The sequence below is a fragment of the Cryptomeria japonica genome, chromosome 3, assembly GCF_030272615.1.
Source record: "Cryptomeria japonica chromosome 3, Sugi_1.0, whole genome shotgun sequence".
Lineage (NCBI taxonomy): Eukaryota > Viridiplantae > Streptophyta > Pinopsida > Cupressales > Cupressaceae > Cryptomeria > Cryptomeria japonica.
Window position 1 is genome coordinate 944,651,741 of NC_081407.1, and position 20,149 is coordinate 944,671,889.

General features: G+C 37.0%; 1 protein-coding gene across 4 annotated transcripts in view; it reads right to left on the minus strand.

Annotated features, from left to right (window-relative positions):
• Positions 1 to 20,149, minus strand: part of LOC131072958 (probable DNA helicase MCM8) — a 194,022-nt gene that overhangs the window by 73,882 nt on the left and 99,991 nt on the right. For all 4 annotated transcript variants that reach the window (XM_058009278.2, XM_059217027.1, XM_059217029.1 and 1 more), the window contains 8 exons: positions 15,856 to 15,951; positions 15,412 to 15,564; positions 14,904 to 14,974; positions 14,699 to 14,817; positions 14,162 to 14,291; positions 13,991 to 14,036; positions 13,741 to 13,900; positions 13,420 to 13,594 (listed from right to left, as the gene is read on the minus strand). In XM_058009278.2, coding sequence (XP_057865261.1) covers positions 13,420 to 13,594; positions 13,741 to 13,900; positions 13,991 to 14,036; positions 14,162 to 14,291; positions 14,699 to 14,817; positions 14,904 to 14,974; positions 15,412 to 15,564; positions 15,856 to 15,951 — 950 coding nt within the window. The remainder of the gene's footprint in view (positions 1 to 13,419; positions 13,595 to 13,740; positions 13,901 to 13,990; positions 14,037 to 14,161; positions 14,292 to 14,698; positions 14,818 to 14,903; positions 14,975 to 15,411; positions 15,565 to 15,855; positions 15,952 to 20,149) is intronic.

Consider the following 20,149-nt stretch of genomic DNA (forward strand, 5'->3'; position numbering starts at 1 on the left):
CATAATACGCCAATGCTTACAATCGAGCGATGGACATTGAGAGTGAAAACAAAACATCCTCCCAAGGGAAGAGGAAGACTGATGATGACGAGAGCAACGAAGAATCCAAAACAGTTCAGGTCCTACGACAAGATATGATGAGAATGATGAAATAATTGAAGGCAGAGAAAGGAACCAGTAAAGAAACTAATGAACTATGGTGTATTGAGTGCAAAATTGAGGGGCACACGAAAGGTAATTGTCCTAGAAAGATGTTTTGTGAGATTTGCTAGGTGATGGGTCATTCAATAAATGAGTGTCCATATAAATTGAAGACTAGAAGTACGCAAGTACTCTTCACATAGGGAGAGTCTACTCCATCAAAACCACAAAATGTATCGCCAAGCAGTTATGGAAATCAACGAGGGAGAAATCAAATACAGAATGACTCCAGAGGACGACTTATCATATAGTGTCAACAATGTAGCGAATGGGGATACTTTGCGAGAGACTACCAATATAAGAAAGACAATATACAATTATAGTGCAAATGGTGTGGACGAGGTGAACATGAAGACACCAACTGCCCGAAGCAAAAGGGTATTAATATGTTGGACGTGGAGGAACAAGACAAGGAAATTTTGGCAATCATGAGAGCACAGACGAAGAAGGCAGTGTACGTGGACCCTTGTACAAAGAAGGAACAACTCTGAGAAGCTAGAGAAGTAGAACAAGTGTTGTTGAAGGATTGAATAACCTCCAATGGAACTACAAGTACATCATTGCGATAGGAGTTACATTATAACAAAGTTCGATAGGTGATATAGACAACCATACCTATGAAGGTGCCTGACCTTCTTCAAACTATCTTGCAACTAAGAGTGGCAATTACGAAAACGGCCAGTGACGACACAATCAGCCAAAAACAATGTGGTTTAGAGGAACCGACGAGGAAACCACCACGCCACGTAAAGGGAATGAGGCCAGTGATCCGATGTTGTTGACGTGAGCAGCACGAGGAAGCCAACCATTGTAGAGATGGAAATTATGGAGAGGAAATTGACAAACACCATCATCGATAGACACTTGAACGAAAACATACTACCAGAAGATACTTGGAAATGCCTCCAAAGACCAACACCTTGGTCCGCGATCTTCCACTTGGTAGGTGTCAACCAACACGACATCGAGCCGTTGGGAACATTGATGACACAAAAAGTAACTATCGGGACACAACAATTTATTTTGGAATTCGTAGTCATCCCATTGCAAAAGAAGGCATACAACACACTCCTCGGGAGGGGATGATTGATTAATGCCATGGCGAATCATAGCTGGAAGCGGAACACACTCTCGATTGAGAGTAAAGGCAAGAAGTACGTCATCGACTTGAGGAATCAGGCAGTGAGCGAGGAACTATCATCTTCCGAATTGGAATCTGAAGATGGAGAGTTGGGGATGGATGAAGGAAGGAAAATAATGGAACCTAATGATGAAGGGGTGCTCGAGCTAGAACATTGCTTTGAAGATGAGATGAGTTCCCTAAATAGACTATTCCACTGACAGATGGAGGACTACGAAGTATTTTCACCAACGTGTAATTTTCTGGAAGCTACAACTCTTGGTGAAGAGAAACCAATGAAAGCGTGTAAAGTTATGGACACAACTGATAGTACAAAAATGAAAAACAGATGGAAAACAAAAAGGGAATCAAATTAAATTAAAATACTTAGACAAAATATGGAGTTGGCCAATGAGAAAAAATTTTAAATGGAGGTATTTGACTAGTACGACGCTCAATACTCAATGCATAGCCTCCAAGGAGTTTTATAGTATGGCATCCAAGTCTTCATTTCATATGGCATCATTTGGAGCCCATCCAACAATCTTGTTACCACACTTTAAGATTTTGGCAACTGCATTTTGAGGTACGACATACTATGGCATTCTTAGACCCTCACCATACAGCAACTCCCTTATCCTCTCATACGAAGTAGTGTCATAAAACACTTAGTTGCTACTATTGTACGGTAGTTCCTTCACCAGTACATCATTTAAACTTTAGCATACGAACCCCTCAACTTTTCCTTGTACGGCTTGGTAAGCAATTGGAATGTGTGTGTTTGGTATTACACTACAAGGTTTTGGTATGGCATCGGGAGTCCCTTCACCAAGTATGACGTCGGAGTCCTCAACCCGTACGGCACATAAGTCCTATCCATTCCATACGATACATTAGTGTCTAGCCTAGTGTATGACAACATAACCACATACAACATCCTTGTCAAACCATACGGCTTCCCCTTGGCTTCTCCCACATACAGCAAGGAAGCAACCATGTATGGCATCAAAACTTGTCAAACCACATACAGCTAAGATCTCACTACGTACGGCTTCCTTGGTTAAATATTTCCGTACAGCATCATAGACTGCATCCACCAAAATCCGTATAGACAACACTCTAGGTGGCAAGAAATTACCCTGTACAATAGGCAATATCTCCCCTCTTACGACATCTTCATGGTAAGCTCACTGTACGGCAGCTATATTTAGAACGAGTACGGCTCACAAAAAAGCTCCTCCACATACAAGTGCATCTTCTTGGTTCGTGGTTTGGCAACATACGGGGTTCGTGGCATACTGTATGGCATGTAATATCCCTTGGCTAATCTGAGACCCTGTTTTTGCTTATTTGAACACCAAGGAATATTGTCAAACATTTGGCATACAATGTTTGAAGCCACTGTAGTGAATTCTTTCTTTGTCTTCTTTGGGTTTGTAGGCTGCAAATGAAGTTATGGAAAGCTTCTAACAATGCAAAGTTGTTATAGAAATGATATACTAGCTGTTTTAGACCTTTCCACACATATGTAATGACTGAAATTAACTAGTACAGCTAGTTGACATTAAGACAAACACTTGTCATGCATCCCAAAATACACCTACAGCCATTAGGCATTTAAGCAAACAATTGGCATGAAAGCTAAATGGCTGATCAATGTTGAATGTGGAATATGCAAATTATATCTCCATTAAACATATGCAACCTCCAAATATTTCATGATATAATCATAATAGAAAATGATGCAATGAAGTAATGATTTTCTAATACAATGACCATAGATAGAAAACCTGGTATTTCAATGGCTGCCTTGATATATTGGTTTGATTCTCCTCATATGCAAATCCCTTGTCACATATATATAGCTGTTCAACCTCTCTAAATCCCCTTCTATAGAACTCCAACTACTGTAGCGCACTGTTCATGTGCACTGTTCACGGCACTGTAGCGCACTATTCACGGCACTGTTCATGCGCACTGTTCATGGCACTGTAGCGCACTGTTCACGGCACTGTTCACGCGCACTGTTCATGCGCACTGTAGCAGCAAGAACAAACTTGCAATCTGCTCTTAAAACCTTGAATAATTTGTTGATAATCTCTCCCAACAAGAATGATATAACTCCATGTGCCAAAGAAGGATGATTCACAACCAACTATAAATGTTCTTCAACAATAAACTTCAAACCCTTGTAGAAAACTTCACCAATTTGCACAAATGAAAGAACTGAAGTATTCTTTCCCACAACTGCAATAATTCAGGTGTTATTTCACACCTTCAAAATTGCTATCAATAGGAAGTTTTCGTTTCCTATGATCAAAAAAGAAAATTGCGAAAGCCCTAGGCTCCACAATAAAAATCAATCAAAATACTATTCATCAACTGGATGCCGAGAATGAACTCTTGCCTTTCCTTTTATTCTTTCCTTAAGAGAGCTCAAACACCTTCCTGGCCAATGTGGGATAAAAGATTTATTCCCACATTAAATTATTCACTTAACGCACTTTATTATATTAAAGTGACTTTATTATTATAAAGTTACTTTAGAACTTTATAATAATATTAAAATATTAAATAAATCACTTAAGTCACTTAAACTTTAATATCTCTTGATGTACTTGTCTGATTGCTAAGCCGTCTGAGCCAGGAGTCGACTCTCCCTGTTCTCCATGTGATTGGATGCCTGTCTAAAAATAGAAACCCTGAATAGTGACTTACTATAAATAGTAAGTATGTGGAACTGAGTCTAGAAATAGCTGCAAAGGCCCAATCAAGGTTGGCACTGCCAATAAGCTCTGCTCAGGTGTCTTTCTATTAATAGGAACCCTGACTCTCCCAAAATAGTAACTTACTATAAATAGTAAGTGTGCCAATCTGAGTCAAAAAACCTGTGCAAAGGCCAAAACCTGAATCCAGTTGAAGAGTAATGTCTCAAATCACCAAGTAACTGCCACACGAGGCCCTCTATCAATAATTATTAGCCTACGAGGGTCAAATGATAGGCTAATTCTTACAAACTCTGATGCTCGCAAAATGGGGACATTACAGTCCGCCCTCCCTGAAATTGCTTGTCCCCAAGCAATCTCCACTGCAAAGAAACTCCAATCCTCGGGAGGCCCAAAAGAAGAATTGTGAAATGTCCCACACATCCTTAACCGACTCCTGTAGCACCAACATAAACATAGTTGCGCACAATATCCCTGGATCCCAAACCCGGAATGGAAGTCTGCCAAGCCTAATACCCTCTGACTTCCTCTGCGCTACTCTGATCTCAACTTCACCATGCCAGAAGTGGTGAAGCAAACCAATGGGACCCATCCAATACACTGTGCCAAACCTGTCGCCTCCTGGATCCCAAAACAACTGAACCCCACATCCATTCACCATATAGAGATAAAAATATCTGGAAGCGTCTATAACACAATATCTCTTTATAGCTCTCGGTAAACTCCCATGGATGTGATAACTAACCAAACCATCATGCCCACTGACACCATAGTCATCCTGTAACCATGTACCCATAAGAAAACTTTGTGACATAGAAGTAGCAAACCCTGTTGGATACATATCAGCATGATGTATAACTGACAGCTGTCCCTGCAAGTAATCCCCCATAAACTGCTGAGTCGGGCGCTCGCAACTGCTAATCCCATCTTCTGAAGATGATGAATACCCATCCCACAAAGGATGGCATCTCGGAGCCAATCCACACGGATGCATCATCAAGTCCTCTGTGTGTGGATCAAAAGAAAAATGATGAGCACTCCTCACTATGTAGTCGCGGTAAAATGCTCCAACCTCTGTCAATGGCTCATCACTAACAACACTTGAATCGAGCAGCTGATCCCTTTGATTCTGAAAAACAACAAGCTGGCATCCAAAATCAGCTGCATGGGATGAAGTGACAGATTTGCTTCCAGGAGATGGGAACAAATCAACATGGGAGCCATACTCCCAACTAGATGACACTCTGCAAATGCCCTGTGAGGACGAAGTAACGTTGTGTACTACCACACAACTCTCAAGAGAATTCACCATTGTGACACAAGAGCTACCAGTAAACTGTCCTGCATCAACTGTCACAGTACTAACCTCAGGAGAACTTGATGCAACTAGTGGTTCTCTACTGCTCTCAACCAAGGTACTCATCCCAGCTGAAACTTTCGTACCTATATCTGTGATAGATGTAACCACATCTTCACTACAACCAGTGGATATAAAATCCTCATCAACTGCCTCTGTATATAACTGTACTATATCTGCAGTTGGTGGAGACTGTGCCAAACTCAACTCCTCGTTAAGCTTCTCAATCTGTAACTGTGACTCTTGAAGAGCCAACTCGGCACTCTGCCATGAGTCCATAGTCACCTCAAGCTCATGAGTGAGCTCATTGACCTGCTCCTCCTTTCCCTTCAATGCATCATAACAAATGCAATCCCACTCGAGAAGAAAATCCGTATCCGCAAGTAGTTTTAGGTAATTTTGTTTTATCATTCCAATTGCTTCTCGAAGTGCATGTATCTCTGCAAGGGAAAAACCACTATCACCATGCTCATCTGTCAAAGGAGTACTCCAACCATAGGTAGCCAACATCTGACGAGCAACATCAAAATGCTCAATGGTTGTGGCAATCATATTGTCATTCACTTTTAGTTGCCCAACCAAATGATGAGGATTCTGTAGCTTATGACCCCCATACAAGTTTTCCGGTTCACAATATGCACTATGATATGAGGCTGATTCGTCATCACTCACTACATGATAAGCAGCATCATGTGTGCTTTCATCCATGCACACCTCAACATCTAAGGTACTGCTGCTTTGTACCTCAAAGGATGGCTCAACTGATAAGGTAGAAGTTGCTGGTATGACAGTATCCTCACACACCTCCACTCTCAAAGTAACTGCATGCCCATCCAAAGCACGATCTTGGGATTCCGTATCAACATATGAATCTTCTAGCTTGTTTTCAAAGGTCTGATCTAGAAAATCAGACTCACCATGACATGAATCCTCCACATACAATGCATCATTAGTACCCAATTTCTGAGTACTTTCATGTGACAATTCAATAGGATCATTTTGCACATGTGAAAAAACTGTTGTCTCATGCTCATGCAAAGTTTCATCATCGCTGTCATGAAAATCAGAAGTAGCCTCTATATTAGAAACTTCTTGAGTCACCTCTTGCAAGGATGATGTAGATAAATCATTACCCAAAGCTGTGCTAGTGTCTTCTTGAATCAAATCAGCATGTCTATCAAATTCATCATATAAATTTCTGCATACTTCATAGGAATTTGAAGATACCAAATCATTTTGATGAAGAGTTGTATCATCCTTATGTGTAGATTCTCTATCCATTTCATGTGTAAACAATTCATTAGCTATAGTGTGATATTTATTCCTTGCAAACTCTGTCTTATGGCAAAGACTCGGGTGCAAATCCATGTAACTCATGAAAGGAAGTTCCTTCTTAATTTTTTGAGGAAGAGTGCTATACTCCTTAAACATGCTAATCACTTCTTCTTCTTTGTTTTGTGGTGTTCGACCTTTGCTGGTAGGAAGTGAATTGAATCTTTTAGGCAACCCAAACTTTGAAAACGTTTGCTCTAAACGCAACAACTCTCGGCTGAGCTTGTATTGTGATTGTTCAAGTTCTTTCAGTGCCTGTTTATCGCTGAACAATGTTGTCATGTAGCCCATTTTCACTACCCAACTGAAAACCAAATCAAAACTGATTTGTACACGGATGATTTTCCCACCAATTGAATGCAACCATCACCCAACAGGTTGGTAGAAAACCGCTCTGATACCACTGTAATATCCCTTGGCTAATCTGAGACCCTGTTTTTGCTTATTTGAACACCAAGGAATATTGTCAAACATTTGGCATACAATGTTTGAAGCCGCTGTAGTGAATTCTTTCTTTGTCTTCTTTGAGTTTGTAGGCTGCAAATGAAGTTATGGAAAGCTTCTAACAATGCAAAGTTGTTATAGAAATGATATACTAGCTGTTTTAGACCTTTCCACACATATGTAATGACTGAAATTAACTAGTACAGCTAGTTGACATTAAGACAAACACTTGTCATGCATCCCAAAATACACCTACAGCCATTAGGCATTTAAGCAAACAATTGGCATGAAAGCTAAATGGCTGATCAATGTTGAATGTGGAATATGCAAATTATATCTCCATTAAACATATGCAACCTCCAAATATTTCATGATATAATCAAAATAGAAAATGATGCAATGAAGTAATGATTTTCTAATACAATGACCATAGATAGAAAACCTGGTATTTCAATGGCTGCCTTGATATATTGGTTTGATTCTCCTCATATGCAAATCCCTTGTCACATATATATAGCTGTTCGACCTCTCTAAATCCCCTTCTATAGAACTCCAACTACTGTAGCGCACTGTTCATGTGCACTGTTCACGGCACTGTAGCGCACTATTCACGGCACTGTTCATGCGCACTGTTCATGGCACTGTAGCGCACTGTTCACGGCACTGTTCACGCGCACTGTTCATGCGCACTGTAGCAGCAAGAACAAACTTGCAATCTGCTCTTAAAACCTTGAATAATTTGTTGATAATCTCTCCCAACAAGAATGATATAACTCCATGTGCCAAAGAAGGATGATTCACAACCAACTATAAATGTTCTTCAACAATAAACTTCAAACCCTTGTAGAAAACTTCACCAATTTGCACAAATGAAAGAACTGAAGTATTCTTTCCCACAACTGCAATAATTCAGGTGTTATTTCACACCTTCAAAATTGCTATCAATAGGAAGTTTTCGTTTCCTATGATCAAAGAAGAAAATTGCGAAAGCCCTAGGCTCCACAATAAAAATCAATCAAAATACTATTCATCAATTGGATGTCGAGAATGAACTCTTGCCTTTCCTTTTATTCTTTCCTTAAGAGAGCTCAAACACCTTCCTGGCCAATGTGGGATAAAAGATTTATTCCCACATTAAATTATTCACTTAACGCACTTTATTATATTAAAGTGACTTTATTATTATAAAGTTACTTTAGAACTTTATAATAATATTAAAATATTAAATAAATCACTTAAGTCACTTAAACTTTAATATCTCTTGATGTACTTGTCTGATTGCTAAGCCGTCTGAGCCAGGAGTCGACTCTCCCTGTTCTCCATGTGATTGGATGCCTGTCTAAAAATAGAAACCCTGAATAGTGACTTACTATAAATAGTAAGTATGTGGAACTGAGTCTAGAAATAGCTGCAAAGGCCCAATCAAGGTTGACACTGCCAATAAGCTCTGCTCAGGTGTCTTTCTATTAATAGGAACCCTGACTCTCCCAAAATAGTAACTTACTATAAATAGTAAGTGTGCCAATCTGAGTCAAAAAACCTGTGCAAAGGCCAAAACCTGAATCCAGTTGAAGAGTAATGTCTCAAATCACCAAGTAACTGCCACACGAGGCCCTCTATCAATAATTATTAGCCTACGAGGGTCAAATAATAGGCTAATTCTTACAAACTCTGATGCTCGCAAAATGGGGACATTACATGGCACCTTCAAGAGTACTACGTATGTTGTCTCATTTGCACCGCATGGCTTCTCATTTATCATGTACGACAACATCAAGTGGTAGGATTAGTACGACAATATTATGCAAGCTTCGTACGACAACTTCTAGTATGACCATCTTTTTTTGAAGTGTAGAGCACGACTTGATCAAAATTTTAACATGGATCACTATTTTCTAGCTTGGTTAGCATTATTTTTGGCATCTTAAAATATCAGAAAAATGATGTGTGCCATGGAGTTCTGTGTGGTTCTAAAGGTCAGAAAAATAATGCGCTACCCCAAGACCCCACGAGGGGCACTACCCATTGACCCCCACAAGGGGTGCTACCACTTGACCCCACTAGGGGTGTTGCCCCCTAACCCCCATTTGATTTATCAAGTACACTACAAGTTGGGGTTGCCCTATACAAGTCATTGTCTAGACTCTTATCATTAGTTAATCTGAATATTACTTGACCTATACTTGTCATCTGGAAGATGACTTTATATTTTTTTGGGGGGGGGATGATTGTCGGCATAAAATGCCTATTGTTATGTTTGATAATATTGGTTATCTGTCAATGTATTAATTGTTTGTATTAAGTGGGTTGTCACTCTCAGGTAGTTATAAACATCGGTTAGTTGATGGTTGTGTTCCTCTTGGCAATTGTTGGGTCCTTTAAATATATAATGTACATCAAGGAAGGTAGTAGGATAGAGTCGGATCAATTGTAATCCTCAGCTGACCATCTCTACTCTTCTTCTCTATAATACTCTCATGTGCAAATAAAGATATATTTTACTCTTGTATCTGGTATGCCTTGTCATCTTTATTGTTACTTCTTGTATTTAATTTATTGCTATAAACACTATTGATTGTTCTAGGAAGTGTAAGGATGTTGATTACCAGTTTGGCATTTTGAAGGAGGTGATAGAGGAGGTTGCCTCTTCTAATGTTGTACAAGTTTCAAATTCAGCTCATGTAAGTAATTTAGCTGGTTTGATGGTTGCGAGTGCTTACAAACATATGTTTTGGACTCCATGCTATGTACATGCTTTAATAATGTTTTTAAAGACATAGGCAAAATAGTTTGGGTGAAGGTAGCAGCGGTACAGGCTAGATGCATACAAATGCTTGTATGTAATCATCACACTTCACTGTAATGCCCCTGAAATTTGAAGGAAATTAATCAGCATCCGTTAGCCAACAGGAAACAAAAAGTTAAATGTTTTGTTCAGCCACACTAGGAGACAAAAGTCACTAGCAAACAAAAGTCACTAGAAGACAAATACACTAAAAGACAAAATATATTAAGACAAAAGAATAAGGAAACGTATTAAGAATCATGCCCCAGTCGTAAGTAATTATCAATAGGCAGCGATAATATCATTATGTGCTGCGATCAGTATTATTCAAGTCAGCAATAAAGAGAAGATTAAGGCAGTAAATATATTTATTAAAGCAACAATTAAAAATGAGTACCTAATAAAGCAGTGATTTCCTAGAAGAGGAAATAATTAAAATATAATTAAGTTTTAAGCAAGAAGGGTTGTGACTCTTTCAAAGGGGTAAAAATATTGAAGAGTCATAACTTCTCCATCATGTTAGAGGATATTAAAGAAGGAGAATTCATTTAAATTATCATCATGGAATAGGAATAAAATAAGAATTCTGATCTGGAATAAGGAGGTTTAATACTGATTATTGCATCAAGTCAAAGCAGAGTTCTTATGCATAAACCTGCATTCAACAAGGATCAGAATCATTAGAGTCTGCAATACATATTATCAGACCAGATTCAAAATAATAATCAATCATCCAATACACATCTTCAGAATATCAGTACCATCAATCAGATCAGATCAGATCAGCACTGTTATTAACTTGCATGCAGTAACATCCTTGTCTTGGTGGTATGCATGGGGATGTGCTTAATAAGTATGCTTAGTATATGAAGCTTGATAATGTCTTATGCAGAATTTAATAGTAATATTCATATAGACTGCAATATGTATGATAGTCATACTTAATTTCATATACTCATAGCCTATTCCTAATTATTCATAATCTGTTGAAGTTAATATATTCATAGCCTATTCCTTAATCACTCGCTATAGCCCCTTAAGAGGAGAGGTTGGCATTGTGTAGGCTGAGGCAGAGTAAATCCTCACAAGGTAGGTAAGTTCCAAGATGGGTAAGGACATGTATTTCCAATGCCTTGAGGGAGAGTCCCAAGATAAGTATGAACATGCATTCCCAAAGCCTTGAGGGAGCCTGCTTGTACATGGTTTCAAAGCGCCCTATGACAAGTAATTCCCATCCCCATCCTCCTTCGGATTGATGTTAGGAGAGAAGTAAGGAATCAGCGCTTAAGTAGGTTAATTGTCAAATGTATTATGGAACATTCATTGTTTCTTAAATTTTTAATCTGATTTAAGTAGTGATGTATGTTAATCATTGGAAATTGACAGCCTCCCAAAAAGGGGAGATTACATTCACTTGCAATATCTTGTCTTTTTCAAAGAAAGAACTCCTCAAACCAATTGAAACTAGATATGCTAGCTATATTATTTTGTTGGAGAGGATGTTGGACGTGCAGGATGCTCCACAATCCATGATGTTTGTAGATTGTGAACAAAGTGGACTCAATCAAAGGCAGAAGAAGGAAAGGTGGTGAGAGAAAGAGTGCTTGATGACACTTGGTGGTCCAATATCAGGTAAGAAAAATTGTATGAATTTGTACTGTGTTTTACTTTTTCGTTTTTTATATTTAATTTTAAAATTTTAATTTTCATTATTAATAGTGTTAATGTCATAAATTTTTATTTTTAAATTTCAAATGTTGCTTGCAGATATATTTCCTCTATCATGTCACCTATTGTGGGGGTAATCAGGTCTACGGATACCAACTCTCCTAGCCTTAGAGAGATTTATGAGACTTTGATAGCATACTTGATCAAATGAAGTTAGCAATTCGTGACAAGGATCCCGGATTGCAATTCTATGAGGAGCACATCAGGCATATTGTCACAAAAAGGTGGAACACAATGAACACCCCTCTTCATATGGTTCTCTATGCTCTTAATCCGAAGTGGTATGCACTGAGACCTAGTCGAATGCTTCCTCCTAATGATGATGAGGTGATGGAGGAGCTTATGACAGCCCTTTGTAAAATTCATAGCACTGAGGAGGCAACCATACTTCGAGAGCAATGGCTTCAGTTTTCTTATCTTCAAGGTCCTACATTCAACAAATTAGAGGCTAGGACAGATAGGACCACTACTGCACAAAAAACCCCATTCGATGGTGGCAATTTCATGTGAAGGACACAACAGAGTTGAAACAACTTGCTATTCGTTTACTTTCACAAATTGCTAGTTTCTCTACCGTACAGAGGAACTGGACCACCTATAGCTTCATCCACTCCATTAAGAGACATAGGCTTACCTCAAAATGAGCAGAAAAACTAGTTGCATTTTGTAGTGCCTTGAGACTTCAGGATCGACAAAATACCGAGTATCAATAGACTCCAGCAACATGTTGAGATGTTGATCCTGGAGATGTTAGGCAGATTGATGAGGAGGTGCAATCAGGAATGGTCGGGCTACCGTTCAATGATGCACTTCAAGCAGAGACTGACAGTGACACAAATGGTTATGAATCTTTGGATATCAATAGCCTGAATAAGGCATAGTCTCATAGATTGTTCTATTTTGAGGTTTGAGACTTTGAATCACTTTAACAGTTAACATTAATTTTAAAATTTGAAGTTGAACAACAAAATGCTTTAATTCTTAATAGTAATTCTGCTGCATGAATCTCATGGTTGATTTTATTGTTGTTTATAGTTTATACTGCTATTATACTACTTTTTTGAAGTTTATACTTTTGTTATACTACTGCTGTCGTGATTTATTTACATATTGATATTATTGTGTTCAGTTATTGACATATATCTCTCTCCCTCTCTCTCTATATTCCCAAAATGGCCCTTGGACTGCCGTCCCCAAAACACATCCCCCCAGTCCCCGTCCCCGAAATGCCATGGAACACAGCTTTACACAAATGGAATACTGTTTAATGTTGCTCACTCACCTTTCCACAAGGAGATCATGCAAGCTATCAATAATGAAGCAGCAAGTTATAAACCACCTAGGTATGAAAAACTCCAGACTATTATTGATGAAGAAAAAAGTTTCACTAGAACAACAAACTGCAACTATAAATATAGCAAACTGGTAATGGTACTCGTAGGTAGATTCTTTTATATCAATTGCAGTAGTCTTATATCAATTATAGCAAACTTATGCAACTTATCCCCATAGTGATATATCCCAAAAGAAATCTTCCATACCAGTACTAGTACCAATCTCCTGGCCACTAGCAGTATAGAAAACATAAAAAAATAAAAGACAGTAGAAGATTATTAAGTGTCACTATTAAGAGATTCTTTGGTGATGTAACAATGTGGAACAAGCACAGTTTGATTTCTAATTCAGTAAATACCAGAAATTTCAGGCTTAGTCTAAAATGACTCACAAGAGCATCTTGCTTTGTTATCTCTTCCCGAAGCTCAAGTCGAGCACGAGCTTCAACTAATCTGACAAGACTCTCTAGTTGTCTTGCTGTTATGGGAGTTCCATCAGCTCCACTACTGTGGTTCCTCAGTTTCAAATAGAATTCTTGCAGTACTTCTGCTGCAGCAGTCGAAATTCTACAGATAGAACATTGGCATAGGCTTACCTAACATGTCATTAAATTTCAATTATGGAATTAAAAATCCTATTTATACTCTACAAAATTTTAAGTTGTTTACTGCATGATCTAGAAAGTTTATAAAATATATCCTGTCCCAATTACCTTGGAAAAACAAATTGTTTTGCATAAGCAATGTATTTGCGAAGAAGCGGTCCTGGCAAAGGAACAAAATCATGATCTTGAACTGGATTCAGCCTCAGCCTTGCTGCTAGTGATCCATTTCTTAAATTGCCTTCCTCTGCACTTTGATTGACTTGAAATACTGTAAAACAGATAATTTAGTTATTAGCCATGCTCAAGTAACTTTACTGTAGCTCCATAGCAATGCAGACATAATCAGAACACATCTTACAGGATTCTTTTGAAGAATTGAACCGATCTTCAGAACCAGAATGAAGCTGAAATTAAAAAAATAAATGAGCTGATTTTTCCATTATGCATACATATAGACCAGAATAAAAATAGAAAATAATGGTCAGGATAATAAAAGCTCATAAATAAAACACATGGTGAGAGAAATTACCGCCATAATATGTTCAGACACGCGCTTATCTAAGAGCTCATCTGGTTTATCCAGCAAAATAAACACAAGATCAAAACGTGACAATAATGCTGCACTCATCTTCAAGTTCTCATTAACTGTTTTTGCACGGCTGTATTCAACAGTCAAAGTAATCAGTTCTAAATTTGGAAAGGTATTAATTCCAATTATGAATAATGAAGATTATGGCAAAACAAATATCAAACTAACAACTTTATAAACAAAATTGAGATTAATGGTAATGGCATCTACTCCAAAGGAAAGGCCCCACCATAATAAAAGGGTTCCCATTTACCAATTAATAAATACGTCAGATTATAAATCTAGATTTCATATTGCTTGGAAGAGCACAGAACACCAGAAAAGAAATAAACATAATTTATTAAGTTTGATCATAAGCTAGACTAGTATTCAATGTCTATTAGATTGTCCAACATTTGTGGTCTAGATTCAGAAGGCAACTACTTGTTAATGACCCAATTTGAACAGAGATTGCAACAATGACAAATGAAGAATTACTTGTAATGACCACCAACAGGATTTGCTGCTGCCAAAACAGAAGTTCGAGCTGATAAACTAGCTACCAATCCTGCTTTTGCAACAGATACACTCTGTTGCTCCATAGCTTCAAGGAGAGCCTAGAATCATTGTCCAGAAATTAGACATACTACAAAATTTCAAATTATTATCATAGAATTTGATTGCAATAGCATGCACCAAATACCTGATGCTCGGCAGACATTTTGTCAAACTCATCTATACAGCACACTCCACCATCAGCAAGAACCATTGCCCCTGAAATAATATAGCATTGCAATATAAGGATATCTTTACTAATTATAGGAATGACCAGGGGTTTTATATCTCTTCCAGTGAAAAAGACTAATCTTAAACTACCATGAATGCAATACAGATAATCACCTAACATGATCTCTCAAAGAAAATAACAAACACCACATATCCATTAAAAATTCACTATCTAATAGGATAATCAGGTAACTGTTATCTCACACTGAGAGATTTCAACTTGGAAGATGTTAATCATTAGCATCATTGGTCCCACATTTTGAGGTAAACAAACCAAACATTTTCATGCTAAAAGCAAGGAACAATCTAACAAAGCAATGCTAAAATCAAATTTCACACCAAAATCTGTCCCCTAACAACCAAGTTCAAAAAACATTAATGCAATTCATAAATAACTTCAAGCAAACAAGCTGACAAATAATTACCTGCTTCAAAAGCATAATCGCCTGTCATAGCATCTTTAACTACCGCTACAGTGAGACCAGCATTAGTGGTTGTGTTACCACAGACATATATTCCCCGAGGTGCAATAGATGCAGCAGCTTGTAGAAGTTGGCTCTTTCCTAGCCCAGGATCACCTGGAATAGAAAACTATCTTCTGTATCATAAATAATTAATTACTATACATCTATGTAGTTTCTAGAAAATATCAGATTTGTTATTTTCTCTGTAAAGCATAAAAAAGGTAGTATCGATAAAATATCAGACTTGCTCTTCTCCCTCTGGCATAAAAATGGCATTAAACGATATAAACCATAGTAGCAATAGGATAATAGCTGAAAAGTATTGAAAGCTCAAGCATTAAAAAGATGCATACATGATGCTACTATTGTAAAGCCCCTAGGAATAATTTTACAAAAGTCACTTACCAACAATAATTACATGAATGTCACCTCGTACAGGAACTTTGTTTTCATCCATAAGATGCTTTTGCACACCTCCAAATAGTGCCAAAGTTAATCCCGCTTTACCAAAAAATGAGCAAAAGGGTTAGGAATGAAATATTGAAATTGAAATATGTGCTTATAATTTCAAATTTGGGAAATTCTGACTTTAATTTCAATTAAAATAAAAAATACCCAACCCAGATACATTACCAAGCAAAGTTGAAGCATCCAAAATGTATAAATTTAATTATCATTGTGACTCATAACAGGATTCATAAATAAAACTACAGTATTACTTCGTAAAGCTGCAATACTTATGCTTGAAATAAGAAAAGTGCAACCTAAAACATTCCATAAGTATTGACGTAAAGATAATTTCCGAGATCACTGTCAAGCGAGGATCAATTTCATGTATGAGCACAAATTATTTATGCAAGCATTCCACAAGGGAATTGCTTTTCTATTTACCTTACATATTTGTTGAACTTAAACACCTCTAGGTCCAAACCTAAAACATATGTTGCATGGAACTCAGAAACACTTGAAATGGAAATCCCCATTGGAATTGCTAGTCCCCCAAACTCTCTAGGAGTAGGGTAAAGTCACAAGAAAAAGCTATCTTAAAAACTTAAAATATATATAGAATGTTAAGTAATATGTGCTCATACATACACTTGATGCGTTGAAAAGCCACTGTGAGATAAAAATCAAGCTAAGAATATTGGGGCATAAAAGGCATGGTAATTAGCCACAGTACACTCTTTGAGCATAGATGCTACCATGAATACAACCACCTTCAATGAAATTGTCCAAAAATTATGCCAAAAGCAAACAGAAAATCCAGCAAGTACTCCAAGTGACAAGGATTAGAAATGCATAGCAATGATGATTAAAGTCCACAATCAAGCAGCAAAGCACCCTCAAAATAAGCAACTTCAGTAGAAATTAAACTGACAGCTTGTTTTACAAATGAAAAGTACTCATTCCAGAAGATCAGTAAATAAATTAGAAAATTTCTTTGCAACAGCTTTAATAGTACAGAGAAAATCCACCCTTCACGGCTCACAATGCCATGGACTACAGAGTTACCAAATAACATTTTTCCTGATAATGGTGGAAAGCAGAAAAGATTAGCAATAACAACCACAGAAAACAAAAAACAACAATGCAAAAAGAGAGACTTCCACAAAAAGAGACAAAGCTAAATCATCCTTACTTTAGCAGAACCATAGCAGCATTAATAGTTTGGGGAATTAATCGGCAAAACAAAAGTATAAGATTTTTTGAAATAATTGGGAAAAAATCAGATATACAAAACAACGTTAAAAATTGTGAAAAATAGTCAAAAACTACTTTTTCTATATATAAGGGCATTTCCATTGCATAGAGATATTGTAAGCAATAAAATAGATTTCAACATATGAATTCTAGAAAATAGATTTTCGTTGTTTATATTCATATCGCTGATTACATTGCACAAAACATACCACCACATAAATAATAACTAGATGGTGACAGTTGTCAAAATGTCAGTTACAATATAGTTTGTGACTTTGTACAAAGTCAACATATAAACTAAGTACAAAGTTCCAAAAAATCAAATGTAGCCAATGACATGCTAGAGGGCAAGAGGCCCTGATGATGAAGCTTCTGGGTGAGAGCTTGTCCTAGCTTGTTCAATAAATTGAGGATCAAAGTTGGCCTCTACCATGATATCAAAATCATCAGGCTCAAGCAAATCATCATCATTGTCAACAACAATCCACTCAGACTTTGGATCAATCTCGACAAGGTCGATTGGCTCGTCTTCCTCAATAGTCCCTATTATTGAGGCCCATTTAACTAATAAAGCACTTAAATAATAAGTGAAATTATATTCAGCAACATTTATTTAGTTAGATAAATTATATTTTTATGTCAAATTTTTAAAAAGTAAACTTATTAAACAGCTGTGAGATTTCTTATATTCACTCAATAATAAGTGTAAAATAAAATAAAAAAGACTTGTGATTTAAAAATTCCAGACAATTTAAAATTTAAAACAATATTCAGTGAATAAGCGTAAAATTAAAAAAACAAGTCAATTTTTAATTTAAAATTTCAGACAATTTAAAATTTAAATCAATATTAGACATCGTATATAAAAAAATTCATAAATATAAAATAGCAATAGAAGAAAAATTAACAAGTGAATATACGGCATAAAATTGCAATAACAGAAAATAAATATATATACAGAATGAATATAAAGGAAAAATGAAAAACAATGCATACCCGATAAAATTTTAATCAAAAAAGAAACAAAATAAAAATTTAATGGTAATACCTCTGTCAATGGCGCACGCAGTCAGACGTCCTCAGCAAAAACCCTCAAAAGGCCCTCCTGTCAGTTCATGCAACCCTTGAAAAAACCCTCAACCCAGCTTTCAGGCAGTTCGCGCGACCCAACACTGTCATTCATGTTGGAAAACCCTCGAAAAGCCCTTGATTTTCTCCTCCTTTCACCTCTAGGGCATTGTCAATGACCTCATGTTGTCGCGTGGCGAATTTTATAACTTTGTTACAGTTGTTTTCTAAGTTTTGCGGGTATTTTAGGGCTTTCAAAGTTTCATGGTTTTTTTTTTCTGTCGACGCATTTTATTCCCAATTAAATGGACGTTTTTTTTGCGACTAAAATGCACTAAAACTTGTTGAAAGCCGTTGACCGTTTTTTTGGCAATTTTGGGGGAAAAAATCGACATCCATGGTGACTCCCGATTAATCATGAGTGATCGCAATTTTTTCCAAACTTTTGCTTCTTTGGGCCGAACTTCTATGTCAAGAATGCATGGTAAACGTGAAAGAATAGTTCTGGTCTGTTTCCCTTTCAGAAACACTTCCACACCTAGAAACATGGGAGCATTGTGTTTCTTGCTGTAAAAATAATGTGCATAATCATACGAGTAATAGGATAATATTTTATATTTTTGTATTTCCTAGCTACACTAGAAGCTGAACAATCAACCAGAAGATGAAATAAACATTATTTTTCATATTGTTAAATACGTACATTTTGATTGAATGGAATAAACTTTCATTGAATATTTTCTGGTTTTTTGATTCCTCCATATTTTATTTGTCAATATTTTCTACATTTCATTCCCAAGTCTGATATTGGAGAAATGAAAATACTTTCATTTTCATTTCCTTTTGTTATCCTTTCCTCACTATGTTGAGACATAAATCCTAACTGAGAGAAATTGATAGGGAAATCGTTTCCACATGCTGCCTATGTGCAATGTACCTCTCTACTCTCACATGCCTTTAACCTCATTTTCATGTACCAAAAAGTATATATTGAAATCACAAGCTTCTTCCATGTACCAAAAAGCATATTGCAAGGGAAGGCATATCACAGGTTTTGGTATATCAATCTGGCTGTATTAAAAAATATATATATTATAGTGACAAGGAACCAATCCATCACCATTTGACAACCAATGTCATTAGGTGTTGTGAATTTTATTGTCTTCAAGTATTGTTGGTGGAACTCAGCTCAAATATGTGTATAATCTTTGTAATCATGTACACATTATACACCAACAACATGTCTTTGCAAATTAATGCCATTAACAAAAAAAGAAGAAAAGATGATGTAATATCCCCACAATTTTTTTTTCAGATTTTCCCATATTACAATCAACACAACACTCGTTAGGGTTAGGAAATGAAAACCAAATACTGCTGAAAGTAACCCTTCCACTTTCTGATCACCGAGAGCCCAATCTGGGAAGGTGAGAGCATGCAGTGTTGAGGGGATTGTTAGATGCAAATAACTGAAAATGATTACAATGCTTAAGTGGCAAGCCAGCCCCTTCCGCTTGTACAACGGGATGTTGTAAACACTAAGATCACTTGGCAGTAAACCAGCCAAGGACAATCCAAAAATGAAATTGCAATCACTTATCCAACGGGAGGACTAGAAATGAAATTACAAATCAACTCTACCGCTTATGCAGCGGGAGGACAGTATTACAATAATCAAGTAGACGGCAAAGCCAACCTCTTCCACTTATGTAGTGGGACTAAGAGCAACAATCCAAAAGATAGTTGTTAGTACTACTAATCAGCTTTACAATGCAAACATGGATTATCAAAATTACTAGAAACCACTGTCCAAAGCTAGGCGGCAAAGCCAGCCTCTTCCACTTATGCAGTGGGACTAGAGAAATCAAGAGAAGTGTTGTTAGTACTACTAACCAGCATTACAAAATGATTCATCATAGTTATTCAAATG